The 18,518-nt window shown below is 42.3% G+C and overlaps 1 protein-coding gene across 1 annotated transcript in view; it reads left to right on the top strand.

The window, feature by feature from the left end:
* Positions 1-18,518, top strand: part of LOC148481322 (uncharacterized) — a 126,272-nt gene that overhangs the window by 33,188 nt on the left and 74,566 nt on the right. The window contains exon 4 of the mRNA XM_088453657.1: positions 14,153-14,270. Within this exon, the coding sequence (XP_088309783.1) occupies positions 14,153-14,270 (118 nt within the window). The remainder of the gene's footprint in view (positions 1-14,152; positions 14,271-18,518) is intronic.

Here is an 18,518-nt window from a genome sequence, read left to right as displayed (position 1 = left end):
TGAAAAAGATAAAATAGATACAGTATAGTGCAGATAGTTCTACTCAGTTGTCTAACATGCATTATTCACAAAGCAGTTTATGACACTCAAGAACTCCTCATGCTCCCTATAATAAGGGAATAGTTCCTCAAAAGAAGGCCACAAATATTTTTCATTCTCAGTATAAGGGGTACATTTACTAAGATTCAAGTTTGGTCAAGATTGCAATCTCAGGTAAGTTTAGCCATTTTTTTCAATTTGCAAATTTACTTAAGGCAAACTCGGTTGAGATTTCTCCCTTTTCACTGTTAAACTCAGGTGAGATTGTAAACTTGAATAAACTCATCATCATCCAAACTTTTCATGAAAGGGATACAACTTGACAATTTACTAATAAACGCGATTACGATCTCAGGTGTAATTGTAGCAAACTCGCAGCTAATTAGAAGTTTCAAATAGACCACCTCCTGAGCTGCGAGTTTGGCAGGAGCATACATAGATCAGTGTGATTTGTGTATGTTTCTGCATGTAAATCTTATCTAAAGGGTTAATATGACAAAAAGCATAATCAGCCCCAGGCTCCCGAGTCTGTCACGGTTCCTAAAAATACGGGGGGAAAAACTAGTATGGTTCCCCCTTATTTTAGGAACCAGCACTAGGCTGCTGACCAGTCATGGTTTTAAATATAAGGGGGGAAATATTGTGTGGGGGTCCCCCTATTTTTAAAACCAGCACCGGACTCAAATCCGACCTGTAGTTCCACTGTAAAAAACAATAGTTTATATCTATTTTCAATACTATTATCCCCATACCCCATGCTCCAGCCTAAGCCTGGAATGCTTTGGAGAGGGGGGACCCATTTATTGGAGGGGTGCCACCTCCCCTGAGATCGCCGACTTGGACTGACTGGCTTGGGGGGATAATGCTTTGGCTGGGGCAACCCAGTGATATGGTCCTTTGACTGTGATATTACACCCTGGCCAGATTTGAATCCGGTGCTGGTTTTAAAAATAGGGGTACCCCTACACAATTTTTTCCCCCTATTTTTAAAACCAGGATGTTTTTTACCCCGTATTATTAGGAACCAGGACGGCTGAGTAGCCCGGGGCTGGTTATGCTTTTTGAGGGGGACCCTACATAATGTTAACCCTTTTTTTACAGGTATAACATAAGCAGCCTTCACATATCTCACTGAGAGTGAGAGAGTTTGGCAGAAAAAAGACACTTGCAATTCGAGTGAGTAATGTGTTACTCGGGTGAGAAATCTTGATCTGCTTCACCATCGGCCAACTCGATCTCATCTAAACACACTTGTTAGTAAATCTAAGAGTTTCTGAAGCATCATATCACCCAAGTTTCAGCGATGCTAATCGATTTTAAAAGAAACAAACTCGATCAGACATGATACTTAGTAAATTTACCCCTAAGAGACATAATAAAGTCATAAAAAAAAGAAAAATTTTAATAAGTCATATAGGTTTAAGATGAGGCCCTCAAGCATAAAATGGGCTCAAATATACCATAAATAGTTAATTACAATCTCCCTTTACACAACATAGCCTATATATCTAAAAAATGTCATAAAATTAATAAAAAATGGGCAAATTTTAAAAAATAAACCAAATTAACGGAAACCAAAAGTCTCCGCATTTCCTGCTTCCAGCCTGCATTATAATGCTCTGACGTTTGTGCTTCCTTGTCCATACTAATAAAGTTGGATGGAAGCCAGATAATCACTGATACCTGGTTCTCCATCCTTATTGCATCGCCAGAAGTTCCGTAGTTGTTGCAAGTAACGTATCGGCCCCTGAGCCACAGACCAGCGCTCTGCATCAGTAGACCCAAAGGATTCTGCAACGTGTAGGTTTTTCTTCCATCAACACTGTAGTACCGGAGATAATAAGCTGGCATTCAAATATCATTCGCAAACATTATATAAGATCCCCATGATCTCTTCAGTACAACGTGCTACTCCAAGTCCAATTTTAATGTCATAAAGATCCCTGATCTACATGTACAATAGGTCCATATAGCCAGAAATACTTCAGTTACCATTTTAACTGTTGGCAAAAGACATCAATTATAATACACTTCAAATCACAGAATCAAAAATAGTAATAAAAAACATCTATAATCATTAAAAGGTATCCTCCCTAGATTGTGGTAGAGTCGGAGCCAGGAGTGCACAGCTCATACCCCCTCCCCTTCCCATTATATCCCTTCTTTGATGTTTTTTTTTTGTTTTGTTTTTTTCCTTTTCTTACCCCAATTCCCTCTTTTTATTTTATTTTATTTTACCTTATCATTTAATTACGGTTGCAATTATAATAACAACATTCTATTGTATCTTTTTTCTCTCTGTATGGAATGGTAAAAAGAGAAAACTGTGCTGAAGTTATTTTTTCTATAATGTAGAAATGATATATACGTATTATATTATTATGACTTATCCTATGATGCATTTATATGTGTATTACAATCTGTCTAATAACTTCAATAAATACATTTATGAAAAAAAAAAAAGGTCTCCTCCCAGAATACAGAATAGATTGGTCCATAATTAATCCAGAAACCATTTCACTTCAAGATCTTTATCCCATTAGCGTATAACATTTTTAGAGAGTAAATGGAATGCATCTCTGCCTTTGCTAGTTCTTTTGCAAGATTGTAGTTCCTCCAACTTCCCTTCACTTGCTTTAATATCCCAAACTCTCTAATTTCTTTAATGTTACTATTATGAATTTCCTTGAGGTGAGCCGATAGCATTTGGTTTCTAGACCTAACAACCGCCCCCCTTTATCCACTATTTTCATACTTATTTCCATATTTCCTTACAACTGTTTTAAAGCTTCACCTTCTTAGTTAAATTATGCTTAATTTTACTTTTGGGTAGTTCCTCAAGATCTCTTTGTACCATCTCATTAAAGGTCTCCACAAAATTCCCCTCATGTGTGTTGGATAAAAAAATTGATTGTGGCTTAAAAGATGTGAAGGGTCTTTGTAGGTTCTGCTGTAGTTTTTAAAGCAAAGAACCTTTTCAAAGAAAGTTTACGCACATATTTCTGTAAATCCACATATATAAAATTTTAAGCCCTTTTCTAGGACCGATATCTTATTGAGTATTCAACACATGATTGCTCAAATGAAAACCCTGACTCTACTTTCAACCAGCATTGTGGAATTTCCATTTCTTTGTTCTTTGTTGAGTTTTTTTCTTTCTTTTCTTTTTGAGCTATTCCTCTTCTTTTTCTTTCTCTTTCCCCCTTTTCCTCTATGAGTGGGCAATCTTATTGGTCCCAAAATCTTCTCCTCCCCTATTCTAAAAAAGGGTGCCTTTCCATTTCTAAAGATGGAATTGATTTAAAGTGTGAATAAAAAACCTATCATCCCATTTTTCACTTTCCCATCTTTTTTATGAAATTGACAATCTTCGTGTCTCAAATTTGGTGAAAAATCGCCATAGGAGTTTCGAAAAGGTCTCCTAAGGTGTGACTTATTATACCCCTTTTTCTGTATATTCCTATATGGGTTCGTTCTTTCCTTTGAGAGTCTCTTCCTAGGCTTATGCCATGAAGATCCTCTCTTATTTTTTTCCCAGTCCATCTACAAGGGTTCCTATATTTTATTGATTGATTTTCCATTATTTCATGAGTCACACACATTTCTTTTTTCAAATAAACTTTATTGTGTAAAGCACCATAAGCATCAACGATACACCATGCAACATGCAAAACAGATGATACAATTGCATGGTAGTAAATAGACATCCAAATAGCTGATTGTCTCATAACAAGAGAAAGTGGTAAAACTTACATACAGTATATGTGAGTGATAGTGACCATCTACCTATGGCCATAATGAAAAGAATACAGAACAACACAAATAATAGGTTGAGTTAAGTGACCATAGAGAAACATTTGATTATTACTTGTGTAAAAGAAGAAAAAGCCAAATCAAGGATAAGACCGGGGGGGAAGGGGGGGGTTGTTGGGGGAGCCATGCAGGACAACAAGACCCAACCTCCAGAGTCTACACCAAGTGGGAGGTTAAAATCCTCATACCTATTGTACACTAATGGGAAGATCTACCGAAAGTCACCATTGTTCATACCACATACTGTTTTCAAAGCATCCTCAATTCTATGTTGAAGTTCCCCAGGCAAAGTGGAGATGTAGCTCTCCCATCTGTCAAAAAATCATGAAGTTAGCGCTCTTTATTCAATGAGGTTTATATCCAGTCCATATTGAAATATGGTATAACTTATTTTGAAACATCCACACCAAAGGGGGAAAAGTTTAAATCCAACTTTGCTAAATAACTTTTCGGGCAGCAGCACTAATAGATGTCACACATATTTCTATATTTGTATCTTCTAATGGATTATTCTTTTTATAGGTCTCATACTTATCCCTATTATTTTTTTATTCATCAACTCATTTTTGCTCAGTTTGGATTATATGGGTCAAATGTAATAGGAATAGGGTGAGAGTTTAGAAAATGTGAGGGGAAACTGTCACATTTTTAAACTCAGCCAATGTAATAAAGTCACAGAACATGCAAATTAGCATGTTTTTCAGACTCAAAAAACTCTCAAGATTTAAACTCTTACCCAGGTGTTTCCTGTTTTGAAAATACAACTTGATCAATGTAGTATTGTGAGAGTTTTACTGCTAAATGCTCACATTTTCTAAACTCTCACCCTATTACATTTGGCCCTATATCTTTTTCCATCTCAACAAAATCCTCCAATTCCAAGAATGGTGTTACTAATGATTTCAATACAGAAATTTCCTCTTCTAATTCCAGAAGTTATACTAATTTTCCCTAATTATTAAATGCATTAATTGAAATAAGCAGCTTTTTGTAATGCTCTCCCATTTTTTTTAAAGGTTTCTGTTGCATTTGAAAAAGATGAAACATTTGTAATTTTCAAGCCTCTAGGGACCTCCCACCACATTTTACTCTCTTTTAAGAGTTTATGTTCTAATTTTTTTATTAAACTTTCTAAATCGTCATCTTCCAATAAAATATTATCCTGATCACTATTAATTATCAAACATAATTTTTCTATTTTCCCTTTTTTTGGAAAACATATTGGCAGCAATTTAACACCCAACAGATACTTAGGCAACTATATAAAAATTGCACCTAAGGCTGCTCAAGTCTAACACCTCTCTGGGGAGCTATCCTACTCCCCACACAGAATTCCAAAAACAAAGTGATAGAGGTATCACACCTGAGCGCACTATCCCCCCAAAAAATAGAGGAACAATACTTCTTTTTTAAGGCAATTTTCCTTCCCCCTCTATTTTCAGTTTTCCACTAATAGTGAAATTTTGATATTGTGACAACATGAAAACAATAAAATAGATACAGTATAGTGCAGATAATTCTACTAAATTGTCTTTCATGCATTAATCACAAAGGAGTTTGACACTCAACAACTCATCATGCTCCCTATAATTAGGAAAAAGTTCCTCAAAAGAAGGCCCCACATATTTTTCCTTCTGAGAATAAGAGACATCTTAAAGTGCAACCCCGCTAAACATTGCCGCACACCTGCTTCTCCTCCCTGGGCGTCTCCCAGGGAGGAAACACAAAAAGTTGGTAAGTATGCAGTGTATTCAGCCCTACAGATGACTACAACATGCAAACACTGAACAATCAGATTTAAAATGTTCTTGGTGAAATCTGTTGAAGTTTTAATAAGTTAGCTTTTATCATTTTGATCTAAAGCTGATATAATTGTCACAATGGAGCTGATTTTGACTTTAAGCAAAGAATAAAAAACCAAGGCCCTCATTCAGAGCCGTACGCTCTGAGCAGAGCGCACGCTCTGAATGAGGGCCGTCCTTCATAACTATGGAGCGTCCTCCTGGATGCTCGTATAGCTGTGGGTCACCACCCACAGCCTATACGAGCGTGCAGTTTGATGGCCGCGATGGTCGTGACCATCGCGACCATCGAAACTGCGTACAAAAGCCTGTGGTTGAGTTTTTCAACCACAAGGCTCGGAGTGATTTTGGCTCTATCAGAGCCAAAATCACTCCCACTGACATCACTAGTGATGTCAGTGAGCCGGCTTCTGACGGGAGGCGTTCCCGTGGGAATGCCCCCGTCAGGGAGGCACGCCCCCGGCACGCCCACCAAAGGGGGTGTGCTGTCAGTCAACATCGACAGCACGCCCCCTTTGAAGAGACACTACGAGCGAAGGAAAATCCTTCGCTCATCGCGTCTGGCGCATGCGCACGACGGAGCTCCCTCCGTCGTGCATATGCACAGTGCAGAACATCGACCCACTTGCGAGCGGACAGCCGCTCGCGAGTGGGTCTGAATCAGGCCCCAAGTCACTTTGCACCTGTCACGATCCTGTCTACTTGTCACCTTTTTGCCTTGAGACTTACCTCTGTCAGCTGCTCCATGGATCTGTGTTTGCAATTCTCCTGGGACATCTGCTCTGGCTGAATCATGCTGGCTGTGATATCTGTGTGTGCAGACTGCTCTCCTAGCCAAACTGATTAATCACCTGGACCCTGCTCTGTCTGTGAGCATTGCTAGTCTTAATTGGAGTCACAGGTGTGGTCCTGATTCTCAGAGCTGCAGAGATGAATACTCCTTTTGCATGCTGTGTCTTGCTCCACTCTGAATGCCACTGCCAGACCACCTGTCTGCATCCACCAATCGCTGCCAGACTCTTGGTATATAGATCCTTCTCTAATAGCACTCAGTGCTTGAACATCTCGTTACGTTCCGTGGTGTACAACTTGTGCTGTAGCTGTACCTGAGTTCCAGTGTGTCCCAGGCTCCTGCTGGTTCCTAGACCAGTGCTATCTGTAAAGCCTGCTACGTTCAGTTATGCACACGGCTCCCAGGCCGCACAAAGTAGCTTCCACGATACCACTTCTCGCCTACGGCTTCCAGGTCGCTCCAAGTGACTATCCACGCTACCCGCTTCTCCACACGGCTCCCAGGCCGCACAAAGTAGCTTCCACGCTACCACTTCTCGCCTACGGCTCCCAGGCCGCTCCAAGTGACTATCCATGCTACCCGCTTCTCCACACGGCTCCCAGGCTGCACCAAGTAGCTTCCACGCTACCACTTCTCGCCTACGGCTCCCAGGCCGCTCCAAGTAGCTTCCACGGTACCAGCTTCTCCAAGTGGCTACCCAGCTACCAGCTTCTCCACATGGCTCCCAGGCCGCATCAAGTAGCTTCCACGCTACCACCTCTCGCCCACGGCTCCCAGGCCGCTCCAAGTAGCTTCCACGCTACCACGTCTACCCACGGCTTCCCAAGCCACAACAAGTAGCTTCCACGCTACCATCCGTCTGCAAGCTCATCTACTGGTACCCTGACCAGCTCAGTCTGCCTACCTGCCGGTCCCAGTCTGGTCCCTCCAAGTTCCTTCTGGTCTCATTCCAACCTCTCAAGTTTCCAGTTCGTCACTTATCACCCAAGGCAGTTCTCACTGCTACCCACTTCTTTTATTAAAAGAGCTATTCATGTTCCCCATGGTTCCAGTCCAGCCGGCCTCCAGTGTTTCCAGTTCATCACCTGATACAGGTAACCCTCGAGCACCAACTGTGACAGTATGTTCAAGCCTAACAATGGTGGCGGATCAAGCACCTAATCCTGGATCAAGTGCTTTCCGTAACCTAATCACTCGTTTGGATTCACAGGATGCGGTACAGCATCAAGTACTACAACTTCTGCAAATTCTGACTAACCGGCTAGATGATACCCAAATCTTACCTGAACCCATAACTACTTTCCATCAACTGCTGGAACAGCTACAGGCTCTACTCAGCAAAATCTTTCAGCTCATTCCTGAATTTCTTAGAGCTACCTCTGTCTCAACTAAAAACTCTGTCTTGGAATCTCTAAGAACCAAAGATTCTTCCATGCCAAGTGAAGTGAGACATCGAAGTTACCCGCGCTCCAAGCTCTCTGTGGCTGAACGCCAGCGGCGTAAAGATTTACATCTCTGTCGTTATTGTGGAGCTTCTGACCACTTTATCAAGGACTGTTCCCTTTGCAATTCCAGCAGTGGTCCCAGGTGTCAACGTCTCAGTGCCTGTTCCGGTCCCAGCCTGGATTCTGCCTGTTCCGGTCCCGTCCTGGATTCTGCCTGTTCCGGTCCCATCCCGGGTTTCTGCCTGTTCTGGTCCCGTCCCGGATTCTGCCTGTTCCAGTAGGGAACTCCAGTTGGCAACCCCAGGAGGGGTCTCCAGAGTCTCAACCCCAGGAGGGTCCTTAAGTCTCGTAACCCAAGAAGGGGTTTTGAGTCTCTCACCCCAGGAGAGGGTTACAAGTCTCATGCCCCAGGAGAGGGTCCCAAGTTTCACACCCCAAGAGGGGTTCCCAAGTCTCGCACCCCAAGAGGGGGTCCCAAGTCTCGCACCCCAAGAGGGGGTCCCAAGTCTCACACCCCAAGAGGGGGTCCCAAGTCTCGCACCCCAAGAGGGGGTCCCAAGTCTCGCACCCCAAGAGGGGATCCCAAGTCTCGCACCCCAGGAGGGGGTCCCAAGTCTCGCACCCCAAGAGGGTGTCCCAAGTCTCTTACCCCAAGAGGGTGTCCCAAGTCTCGCACCCCAAGAGGGGGTCCCAAGTCTCATGCCCCAAGAAGGGGTTTCAAGTCCCGTCCTCCAGGAGCAGATTTCAAGTTCCACACTCTTGGAGGAAATTTTCGATGTCCTGTCTATGAAAGAACATCTATTAAGTTCGGCTGAATCATCTAATCATCATGTTAAAGAATTTTTAAGTGGTTCCTTCTCAGTTCCTGAAAAGAATGCGGTAGCTCAGGATGATATAGTGTCCATGACCTTCGATGATGATGTGTCCCAGTACACCATATTGCTTAAGCATTATGATGCCCTAATGAGAACCAATCCAACCTGTGGTATTACTCCCACCAACATCGTCCTGTTTCTTTTTATGCACTTTAGAGGTAAAGCCTTGGAGTGGGCCAACCCACTCATTGAGTCCAAGGATCCAATTCTACAAGACATAATAGCCTTCAGTACAGCTCTGCTTAAAGAATTTGCTCCTATGTGTCCGTCTCCAGATACCCGTTCTGATAAATATTCTAGAGTTATTTCAGCACCTTCAGATATTAAACTCGCATACACCGCTGTTCTCCCTTCTCAAAATCATATGGTACAGGATCAATCAGTCCGAAAGAAGAAGACTCAAACAACTTTTAGAGACCAACAACATGATACCATGAGAGTTGGTTGTGTTTCCCACTGCCCATCTCCGGAGTCCTCTAGGTTTTCAAGTCATGTTAACTCCTCTGATCTTCCTTTGGACATGGATTCTGATTCTGAATTTGATCCTGTGCATGACAATACTCCTTTCCCCGACAACCATTTGGTATCAGACAATGCTCTCCTAGTCATACATTCTCCCAAGAGTTACCAGTAAAAACTACTTTTCTGAAAAAGGAAAATTCTTCTGCTACTCTTCTTAACACTATGCAAATTCCTCTAGGGACAGAGAGATGCTTGAAGGGATTAACCTTTGTGATCGTGGGATACTTAGAGTCCATAGAAAAGGAGGAAGCCAAGTTGTTAATTGAGAGTTATGGAGGCAAAGTTTCCGAGAAGATAAGCAATAAAATTGATCAACTTATTATGGGCCGTTACCGTGACAGTTTCTCCAAGCGAGTGAAAGCAAAGAGTCTCGGGGTCAAGGTTATTAATGAGGATGGCTTGTTTGAATTGATTGACATTTTGTTCTCCAAGGAAAGTTTTTTGAGCAAATTACCTCAGGAAACAATATTCCAAACACCTTCTAGAGTCCCCAAAGCTTCAAGTTCTTGAAGATATCGGACAGGCTCAGCCAAGTTTTTAGAAGTTTTTGTTTTGGTGTCCGGAGTCCACCCATAAGAGGGGGGTACTGTCACGATCCTGTCTAGTTGTCACCTTTTTGCCTTGAGACTTACCTCTGTCAGCTGCTCCATGGATCTGTGTTTGCAATTCTCCTGGGACATCTGCTCTGGCTGAATCATGCTGGCTGTGATATCTGTGTGTGCAGACTGCTCTCCTAGCCAAACTGATTAATCACCTGGACCCTGCTCTGTCTGTGAGCATTGCTAGTCTTAATTGGAGTCACAGGTGTGGTCCTGATTCTCAGAGCTGCAGAGATGAATACTCCTTTTGCATGCTGTGTCTTGCTCCACTCTGAATGCCACTGCCAGACCACCTGTCTGCATCCACCAATCGCTGCCAGACTCTTGGTATATAGATCCTCCTCTAATAGCACTCAGTGCTTGAACATCTCGTTACATTCCGTGGTGTACAACTTGTGCTGTAGCTGTACCTGAGTTCCAGTGTGTCCCAGGCTCCTGCTGGTTCCTAGACCAGTGCTATCTGTAAAGCCTGCTACGTTCAGTTATCCACACGGCTCCCAGGCCGCACAAAGTAGCTTCCACGCTACCACTTCTCGCCTACGGCTCCCAGGCCGCTCCAAGTGACTATCCATGCTACCTGTTTCTCCACACGGCTCCCAGGCCGCACCAAGTAGCTTCCATGCTACCACTTCTCGCCTATGGCTCCCAGGCCGCTCCAAGTAGCTTCCACGCTACCAGCTTCTCCAAGTGGCTACCCAGCTACCAGCTTCTCCACACAGCTCCCAGGCCGCACCAAGTAGCTTCCACACTACCACTTCTCGCCTACGGCTCCCAGGCCGCTCCAAGTAGCTTCCACGCTACCAGCTTCTCCAAGTGGCTACCCAGCTACCAGCTTCTCCACACGGCTCCCAGGCCGCATCAAGTAGCTTCCACGCTACCACCTCTCGCCCACGGCTCCCAGGCCGCTCCAAGTAGCTTCCACGCTACCACGTCTACCCACGGCTTCCCAAGCCACAACAAGTAGCTTCCACGCTACCATCCGTCTGCAAGCTCATCTACTGGTACCCCGACCAGCTCAGTCTGCCTACCTGCCGGTCCCAGTCCGGTCCCTCCAAGTTCCTTCTGGTCTCATTCCAACCTCTCAAGTTTCCAGTTCCAGTCACTTATCACCCAAGGCAGTTCTCACTGCTACCCACTTCTTTTATTAAAAGAGCTATTCATGTTCCCCATGGTTCCAGTCCAGCCGGCCTCCAGTGTTTCCAGTTCATCACCTGATACAGTTAACCCTCGAGCACCAACTGTGACAGCACCTGGACAAACCATGTTGCAATGCAAATGCATTTAGCTATTTATTTATGTATTTACATGCAGGCATGTAGCCCTCAAAAACTGGGAAGCTTTATTTTTACAGTGAAATTTAGATTTGAGTTTGGAGGACACACCCCTCTCAATTCTAAGGGTTATATTTACTAGAGTGCAGGTTCTTAGAAGTGGAGATGTTGCCCATAGCAACCAATCAGATTCTAGCTAATATCTTCTAGAAGGGGCTAGATAAATGTTAAGTAAAATCTGATTGGTTGTGACATCTCCACCTCTAAAAACCTGCACTTTAGTGATATACCCCTAAATCTCTCTGCACATTTAAAATCTGTCCCACCTGCAGTGCAACATGGTTTTACCAAGGTGCAAAGTTTAGGGGTCTATACATCAGCAATCATAAGAAAAATTTTCACAGATGCTGTGATTTTTTTTCCCCACTTTAAAGATTCCCTAATCCACCAATCTGCACCCATACATTACAGATATTTTTCAGTGATTTGCAGATCACTTTCAGGAAAAACAGATCTGGCTATCTTGAAAGGCTCATAATTTTACTAGTAACATTCTGCAAATCTGCTAATACCCCTTCCAGATCGCTAATGGCAGGTCGCACCTTGGATTTTTCAGCCCCAATGTGTGTACTTTTGTAGCATTTATTGCAATGTATAATTTTTCCATGTATGTTACCTGTATGAATACATTATTTTCTGGTTAATCACATACCACTGTACAAAATCAGTCACTGTATTAGTCAAATCAAGATACATGGGCCCCAGAAATGTACTTTATCTTATAAGGGGCCATACTAATTTTATTAGTCGGCCATTCCACATGGCAAATGATAAGCAAAGACAAACTAACATAAATAAATGGAAAGGTTTCAAACACATTTAATTATGTTGCATTCTCATATTGGGGTCTATTCATTTCTACAAAAGCGCACCTGCTTTTATTGAAATTAATTTTTGGGGCCATTCATCATAAAGGTAACGCAAGAGATATCATAGCTATGTCCTGCTTACATTTCTCTCCCGATGTGGCCCGCTGTCCCCGTACACTAGTATGGGAACCTACAGAGCCGGCACTAACCAATTTGATGCCCTAGGCAAGATTTTGGCTGGTGCCCCCTAACACCACCGCTAGTTACCCCTCTAACCCAGCATCCGATTCCCCTCTCCCAGAACAGCACCCATCACCCAGCAGCACAGATCACAGCAGCAGCCAGCAACAGCCATCACCCCTCACCCATAGCAATCATCCACAGAGCTGTAACTAGACATTTGGTGCCCTGTGCCAACAAGAGCATTGGCGCCCCCAGACCCATATTTTAAATAGGGACAACAAAAAGGGACGAGGCCACACAATAATATCCCCAATATAAATTATGCCATGCAGTAGTGCAACCTTATTCACATAACATCACAGGATAGTGTCCCTTATTCATGTTACATCACAGTAGTGTCACTTATTCACATTACGTTAAACAGTAGTGTCCGTTAGTCACATTACACCACACCGTATTGCACCTTATTCACATTACACCACACCATATTGCTCCTTATTCATATTACACCAAACCATAGTGCCCTTTATACACATTACATCACACTGTAGAGCCCCTTATACACATGACACACAATAATGCCCCGATCCTTACACATTACGCCACACCTTAGTAATACCCTCATACACATAACGCCACACAGTAATGCCCCTTACACATTATATTTATGCCCCACATTAGTAATTCCCTTATACACATAATGCCACACAGTAATGCCCTTTACACATTATGCCCCATTAGTAATGACCTTATACACCTGTTACATTGTAATACCCCTTACACATTATGTCACATATTATTACATGCCATCCTCCCCGAACTCTGCAAAATGCTCACCTAAATAATAAAACTGTGACCCCGTCACCTTGGATTCTGCAGCTACTGAAGCCGCTGTGCTTGCGCTTCTCCCTCTATGCTCAGCTCAGCACTGTCTGTCAGCCTGCTGGACTTCACAAAGGCCCATGGGAGGAGGAGCTGCTGTGGCTGGGCATGCACAGTTGCCCCTCTCCAGTGACCAGTTTTGTTACGGCTCGCTGCCCAAACTGTCTCTGCTCTCTCTCTGCTTCCCACTCCGCTGCTGCCGGCTGTATGAACTGCTTCCAATCGGAGATGAGCTGAGAGCTCTAATCATGGTAGGACAGCCAGTGCAGAGCCACCAACACGTCTGCCTGTCCCAGTCCCGCTACTGCCCGCTGTGAAGCTGAGCCGGCCCTAGGCTTGGAATGCATGCCCCTAGGCATTCCAAATGCCTTTGGCATTTGCCTAGTTTGCGTATGCCTAGTGCCAGCTCTGGGGACCTAAATTCTTCAAGCTTCGAAAATACAATATTTTTGGAGCTTGACTGCGGGAGCATTCGCCATCTTCTGATTTTCAGTTGTGTGCTCCCTCACACCTGCACCTTCCCTATGGAAAAAGTCCCAGGTTGTGGAGATGGATCCTTTCAGATCTCTATGCCTCTGTCCAGCTCCTTCCTCCTGAATTGCTCTGACGCTCACAGCGAATAGGAATGTTAATTATTGGAGTCCACCCGGACCCCAATAATTTACACAATGAATAGACCCCATTGCACTAGATTGAAACTATAACATAGTAAGACCCCACTTTGTTTGTCTCATATTTTATACCTGTTCTGCAACCAGTGTTTGTTATATCTCCCCACTATAGAGCACAGCAGAATATGTTAATTCTTCATAAATCAAATGTAATAATAAATAATATAAAAATATTATCATTAATAATAGTATATTTTCTTTAGAAAATCTCACGTATTTTATATCAATTGAGTTAAGTTTCTTGGTTTTATTTGAAAATCACATGAATGTTCGTTAAGTAGAGAAAATGGCTGCCTTCACAGTGCGTAGCATACAAGTGCTCTCTCGTATTTAACATTACAGATTGTTTCTGGCTACAAGTCATTGACTGATGTGTATTCTCTTGTAGATCAATATTCTGGAAAATAGACCCAGCATGAAGGTAAAGCTGCACGCCATATTCAATCACCCCATACCTCAGATTTTGAGAACATTAACTTGGAAATTGCAACTGTCTAACATAAAAGGTAGTTAAAGTTGAAATATATATATAAAGTATTATATTATTCATGTAGATATGTTATAATTTTGTATGATTTTATAGAGATACAACTAGATACAATTTCAGTTTTGGATGGAGTTCATTAAGTTATTCAAAAAGTTATGCAATAATCTAGAATTCTACAAACCCCACTACGCAGGCTCCAACTGTTTGTAGATTTTCTCCTCTATTCTACTATGTAGGACATCTTTTAAACACACTATGGTGTTGTTGATGTTCCCCCTTTGTGAATTTCCTATTTGCAAGCATGGGAAACAGGGGCAGAGCGCGACATGTTCAGACTCATAGCAAAATTTGGGGGAATGCTCGCTGATCCCAGTCCTTCCTCCTGGAGTCTGCGCTCTGCTCCTGTGAAAAGGGGCTTCACTGTACATGTGCTGGCCCTAATGCTTGCTCACAAGAGGCTCCTCAAGAGGGAATTCAGGCATTGCCAGGAGCATCTCCCCTCCAGCCCTGTAGCTGTTGCCTCCACAGCAATGATGGTTGCTCCCATACAGATGGGAAGTGTACAGAAGAAAGGCATTGACAATATCACTGTTTAATTAAAATAATGAAGTGATAGTGGGGGGAGGACTACATCGCTGGTCCATGGCAGCCATGAGGGGGTACACCAGATTAGGGAGAACTCAAGACATTGTTGAGTACAATTCTATATTATAGCATATCTTATGAAACTTCATCTTCACTAAGATGAGTGACATTGTATGTGATCATGCTACAACCTATTGGGCTCATTTATTTTAGGTACTGAAAGGCTGTAATGCATACCACAAACCACTAGTCCTCCATCCTTCCTTTTAAAGGTAGAGCTCTGCCATGCCCAATTCCAGGTATTTTGTACCCACTTCCTCCCATCTTGATGCCACATGCCCGTGACACCTCCCCCATATGCCACTAACACCTCCTCCATATGCCCTTCACAGATCCCACATATGTGCCTACTTCATCACTGACTCAGTACAAATACTTACCTGACCAACCAGAGACCGCAAAGGAAGAAGGGAAAACACAAAGGTGAGATGTATCAAACCTTCTAAAGAGGACAAGTGGAGAAGCTGCCCAAACCAACCAATCAGCTAGTAATTATCATTTATGTAGTACATTCCATAAAATTATAGGTAGGATCTGATCTCTACTTGTCCTCTATAGAACGTTTTATACATCTCTCCCATAGTACAGAATGCCAAGTATTCTCTCTACCTCCTCCTTTCTCTCTCTCTCTCTCTCTATATATATATATATATATATATATATGTGTCTATAAGGTTTTACAGCGCCAGTGGTATGTGATGTAACTAGGCTATCAGTATCTAAAGACAAAGCCTAATCCCCCACAGCAATTGGGGTGTCAGCTCAACCTAATTTATTTAAGTCGTGGTCAGTGACTTATTTTAAAATGATGTGAGAACAATGTGGTTAGGTCAGAGCGCCTTAAAGTGCTTTAAAGTGCAATAAATGTGCAAACAATCACTAAATGAATGTGCAAAATGAGCAATATATACGTCTATCAAATCGATCTAGACCATAAACAAGTATTTATAAAAATACCAATTTAATAAATACAATCAACATAAAAACATGAATAGAAAGACATAATGACACTAAAAAAAATATTCTAGAAATAAATATAAAATAAAAAATGCACAGTTGTTAAAAAGTGAAAAGCTTATCTTATTTCATATATATGGAGGGTATGGTCAGGTGGGGTGCAGGGATCCCAACGCGTTTCATCAATAACGGACTTCTTCAAGGGAAGAAGTCCGTTATTGACGAAACGCGTTGGAATCCTGCACCCCACCTGACCATACCCTCCATATATATGAAATAAGATAAGCTTTTAAATTTTTAACAACTGTGCATTTTTTATTTTATATTTATTTCTAGAATATTTTTTTTAGTGTCATTATGTCTTTCTATTCATGTTTTTATGTTGATTGTATTTATTAAATTGGTATTTTTATAAATACTTGTTTATGGTCTAGATCGATTTGATAGACGTATATATTGCTCATTTTGCACATTCATTTAGTGATTGTTTGCACATTTATTGCACTTTAAAGCACTTTAAGGCGCTCTGACTTAACCACATTGTTCTCACATATATATATATATATATATATATATATATATATAGTGAAGAAAGGATGGCACTCCATAGACTTGTAGAATAAAGTAAAAGCGGTCCTTTATTGACGTTTCGGGGTTTCCCCCTTCCTCAGGGACAACAGTACGAATAACATATACAAAGTACAGACATATAAAGCCACATAATCACTGAACATCACACTCACCTGCAGGACCCACGCGTCCGGCTCCCCGAAATCGTGACGTCATCAAACGGGGCCCCGCAGATCAGCGGACCATGTGATCTGGTTGCCAAGCAACCACAAACAACATTTATTGCACCATACAAAAAAATGTACGCTAGCGCTCATAAATAAGCTAGCATTCATATATATAACTAATGCATATTAATAATGCCACTTAGGCCTATATCAAATTCAACACAAAATTAATACACAATTAAAAAAAAACGGATACATTGACAGCAGAAATATTCAATATAAATACAGACAAACAGGTTTGTAATACCTAAACCCTTCAACAGCTGATACCAAAGGAAACAGAACTAAGAAAGACACCATCCTATAGAAAGCACTGCAAACCCAGTGTCTCATTGAGACCCCTGGGAGCAATGGTATCTAAGATGTGTATCCATCTACTTTCTTTTTGCAATAATAATTTATTTCTATTACCACCCCGTATAAGTGGGGGCACATGGTCAATAATAATAGCTCGGATGGATGCCACCCCATGTTGGAGCTGGGCACAATGCCGTGCAAAGGGCTGCTCACTGCTCCCACTACCCAGGGCCTGTCGAATGGCCCTGAGGAAGGGGGAAACCCCGAAACATCAATAAAGGACCGCTTTTACTTTATTCTACAAGTCTATGGAGTGCCATCCTTTCTTCACCTTTTACATGGAGATAGCAGCTTGCACCTCTGGAGAGGCACCCTAGCAAGTATTAACTTTATCCCCTACATGAGAGTGCCGGGTTTTCTGGTTTATATATATATATATATATATATATATATATATATAGAAATGCGGTGTCTGTTAGAAAACAGCAGCAGGCGGCACTCCACGGACTTTGTTGTTGAAAAAAAGTGACTTTATTTGCCAACGTTTCAAGACCTGTGCGGTCTTGTCATCAGGGTGTTCAAGTGTAACATACAAAAAAGCTTACCTTAAATAGCTGTATACAAACGGGAGTGTCCATGAGAATCCTCACGCGCCGTCATGCAGGAAGGCGCGCAGTGTGTGACGTCACCAGCACGTGGCAACCCGGAGCATGTGTGGATACAGTCCGGGAATGGGTAACCAGGGAGACGCTGGACGCTGGAGGAAATACGGAGTGAAGGATGAGCCATAAAGATACACTGCGCGGCTACCTGCATGAAGGGGGGAGGGCTCAGGGACGTAACACATAAACAACAAAGAGTGCATTAATATATGCACACATGATATGCAATACAGTGAATATACATATAAACCAAAAAATGCAGAATATCAATGAAACATACTAAAGCACAATAGTGCCATGAAATGTCACTGAGTAAAGAATATCACAGAATAAAAAATATATGAAGGCATGTGGAGACCTATATGGACCCTTTGGGTATATAGAATACCAGGTGTACCCAGATATAAATCTACTAGGCTACTAGTTGACCTGCGCAACATAAAAAAACGATATATAATAAAGTAAATTACAAAATATATTACACATGATTGCCAAAAGAGGCTGTGGTATATAGGAACAGATAACTGATTACCCACTAGATATATACATCACTGAAAAAAGGTCTAAGACATGGAATTAGAAAATAGCAGGGTATGCACTATGTAAATGCGTTCCAGGAAATGTTATCATTTAGCCCTCGCGGATGGATGGTATCAAGCAGATGAATCCACTTGGCCTCCACTCGTAACAATCGCTTAGTGTGATCGCCACCCCTGATATGAGCTGGAACGTGGTCGATAACCTTGTAATGCAACGATGCCAGTGTATGACAGGCATCCTTAAAATGACGAGCTACAGGTTGGTCGGAGTCTTTTCCTGCCAGAGCTGCTCTAATGGAGGAGCGATGCATAGCCATGCGCTCTTTAAACATGCGTGACGTTTGGCCAACATAAGCAAGACCGCAGGGGC

Source organism: Taudactylus pleione, unplaced genomic scaffold, assembly GCF_031769625.1.
Source record: "Taudactylus pleione unplaced genomic scaffold, aTauple2 ptg000585l, whole genome shotgun sequence".
Taxonomy (NCBI): Eukaryota; Metazoa; Chordata; class Amphibia; order Anura; family Myobatrachidae; genus Taudactylus; species Taudactylus pleione.
The sequence above is the reverse complement of the archived record's forward strand: the minus strand, read 5'-3'. Positions and strand labels throughout refer to the sequence as shown.